The 2,946-nt window shown below is 34.4% G+C and overlaps 1 protein-coding gene across 1 annotated transcript; it reads left to right on the forward strand.

Annotated features, from left to right (window-relative positions):
* The first annotated feature begins 1,356 nt into the window (after positions 1–1,356).
* On the forward strand, positions 1,357–2,946 carry LOC107487612 (transcription factor RAX3). Its single transcript, XM_016108280.3, has 2 exons — positions 1,357–1,660; positions 1,774–2,946. Exons 1-2 carry the CDS (start codon positions 1,525–1,527, stop codon positions 2,454–2,456), a joined length of 819 nt encoding a protein of 272 aa, XP_015963766.1. The 5' UTR covers positions 1,357–1,524; the 3' UTR covers positions 2,457–2,946.

Raw genomic sequence — 2,946 nt, forward strand, 5'->3', positions numbered from 1 at the left:
TATATATAGACAAAATAATAAACGAAATTATAAGAAAAGAAGTTGTAATAATTTTTATTATTAAAAAGATGATAAAAACCTGTCTCAAGTATTTGAACATATAAAAAAAGGATTGATATATAAAATATCTAATTAGGCAAGTAGATGAGATAATATACATAACAAGAGAAAGATAGAAAAAGATTTTTTTTTTCTTACAAACGAATTGCCATTGTTGTACACAATGACTAAACTTTCCTAATTTGTAGTCATTTTTTTAAATTAGACAACTGGTCGAAAATTATGTATAAAAAAATAGTTATTAAATTAGTTTATATATATTTATATAAATAATAGATTTAGTAATTAATTTTTGTTGAATACGATAACACGGTTGATATTTTTATGAGCAATGCTAGGGGACCAGCAATTTTTGTGATTGTTAGCCATCAACTAGCCATCAATAATGATTTGATGGTGTGAGATTGATGTGAGATTTCATCCAATGGTTCACCTTACTCTGCTGGTTACATGCTGGCCAAAATTCAACAAAACTGCTGGTCCCTAAACTTTTCCCTATTTTTATTTGATAAAGCACATCTGATGATAATAAAAAGGCTAAAATATGTAGCCGTAGTAAACAAAGGCAACTCCTTCCATTACGGGAGTTTTTAAGAAAAACATTCCTGCATAACTTGCATTACAAACTAAGATATCGAAGAACCAAGGCGTAATATGGAATAAGCACAATTTCTTTATCAAATTGTTAATGAAATGAAGGTAGTTACTAGGAGATATTGATAGATTGACAATTTTATATTTAACCAATCAACTATGAGTTTAACCTTATTAATTAATATATAATAGTATATTTACCATTGCACAAGTTTATTATGACATTATCTGCAGGATTCTCTGGTGATCATGATGCGTAATAGACGAGTCATTCTTGGTCTAGGCATTATGTAATCAAAGAACCATTCAACCCCAAAAAAGGAAAAAAAAAGTGGTTTTGATCACCATCGCTTTATTAACCTTCCAATCCAGATTCCTTGTAATAGGTCCCACTATAACTTCACATGCATACATGCATACATGATGTATGTTTATTATATCATCATGATCATCCACCATCCATCCACAGCAATAATAATTCAATTATTCCCCGGCATTATATTTTTTTCAGAAATAATATAAGAGAGAGGGGATAGATGGATAGGGTGTATGTATATAATATATTGATAAATAAATGAATGATGAATTATTATAGATATATAGTAGACTAAGAAGGACAAGGAGAAAAACATTGATCTACTTCGTCACTGGTATTCCAATTAATCCATATAATAATAAATAAAGCTTGTGTTATTTTTCTTACCCAAATACTACACCTTTTAGAAATCCCCAAAAGTCTAAGCCTCAATCTCCTTTTGAATCTCCAGGCTATTTCTTTCTTTACTCGTTCCTCTCCCTCTCACTCTTGTTGCTTTCTATATATATAAAGAGCATCCATCATTACCAACATATCAGTTAAGAGAGAGAGAGATGGGAAGAGCACCTTGCTGTGACAAAGCGAACGTGAAGAAAGGGCCATGGTCGCCTGAAGAAGACGCGAAACTCAAGTCTTACATCGAGCAGCACGGCACAGGAGGCAATTGGATCGCCCTCCCTCAGAAGATAGGTATATATATATACATGGATCTTAATATTAAACCACTCTTTCACATTAGTCCATGACAATAATAAATACTTTCTGGTTATTAATTAATTAATTAACGAATGAATTAATTGCAGGACTTAAGAGATGCGGGAAAAGCTGTCGTCTAAGATGGCTGAATTATCTTCGGCCAAACATTAAACACGGTAGTTTCTCAGAAGAAGAAGACAACATCATCTGCACCCTGTATGTTAGTATTGGAAGCAGGTGGTCTATTATAGCAGCACAGTTACCAGGGCGCACAGACAATGACATCAAGAACTACTGGAACACCAGGCTCAAGAAGAAGCTCCTTGCAAAGCAAAGGAAACTAGACCAACCTCCTCCTATTCCTTATTGCAATTCCTCTTCTAATTCTTCTTCTTCTTCTTCTTCAGTTCCACAACTAGTAGTACCACCTGCACCGCCTTCCATCCACGACTACGATTTCACCTCCCTCATATCCTCCTTCCCACAGCAACACCACCTTTATCCACCGCCAAATATGTATCACCATCAGCAAGGCTTTGAAAGCTTATTGATAGATGATGATTTGAGCCATCTCATGGCGTGTGTAGTGAGTAATAATCAACAAATGGAAGTGCAGCAGGGTTTTTATGGCAGCACAACTTCAACAGAGAGCACTACTACTACTAGTTGGGGACCTGATATGACCTCTCTCGTTAACTACTCATCATCACCACCACCACCACCACCACCTTTGCTTTATCAAGATGACGCTTCACCTGCTTCTAGGTACTTTGGAATGCAAATGCTATAACATACATATACATACATAACGCTTTTGTTTCTTTAGGGGGTGCTGTAAATCAATTTCATTTAATATGTACGCTACAATTGCATAAATAATTAAGATTTAAGAAAAGAAATGTATCCGACAAAACCCTAAATCAGTTTATCACTTTCATGGACGACAGCTTTTGTGGCTCTTACTGTTTTTGGCTACATATATGTATAGCCTTATATATATGGATGTTTACGGAATAAAGAATCTTAGTTATAGTTCTCTATATATATACCACTACTGGAGTTCATATAATTATTTCTGCTTGAGAAAAAAGAAAATGAGTTTCTCCCATCCGTCCCTGAAATACATGATGATGATGATGATTGAATTGTAGCTTTCAGAAAGTTCTTCTGAAACGGGAAGCAAAAGGCTGTGGGAAAATTTGAAAGGTGCTTAGCGGTTTTGGCAGTGACTTGATAAGCTTTTAGCAAAGAAAGAATAAAAAAGTGGCAGCATTCTTTTA

Source organism: Arachis duranensis, chromosome 5, assembly GCF_000817695.3.
Source record: "Arachis duranensis cultivar V14167 chromosome 5, aradu.V14167.gnm2.J7QH, whole genome shotgun sequence".
Classification (NCBI taxonomy): domain Eukaryota; kingdom Viridiplantae; phylum Streptophyta; class Magnoliopsida; order Fabales; family Fabaceae; genus Arachis; species Arachis duranensis.

Excerpts from the sequence above, each read along its gene's own strand:
- LOC107487612 (XM_016108280.3), top strand. The coding sequence starts at position 1,525 with ATGGGAAGAGCACCTTGCTGTGACAAAGCGAACGTGAAGAAAGGGCCA. Across the intron at positions 1,661-1,773 it reads CGCCCTCCCTCAGAAGATAG|GACTTAAGAGATGCGGGAAA; the intron begins GTATATATATAT and ends AATTAATTGCAG.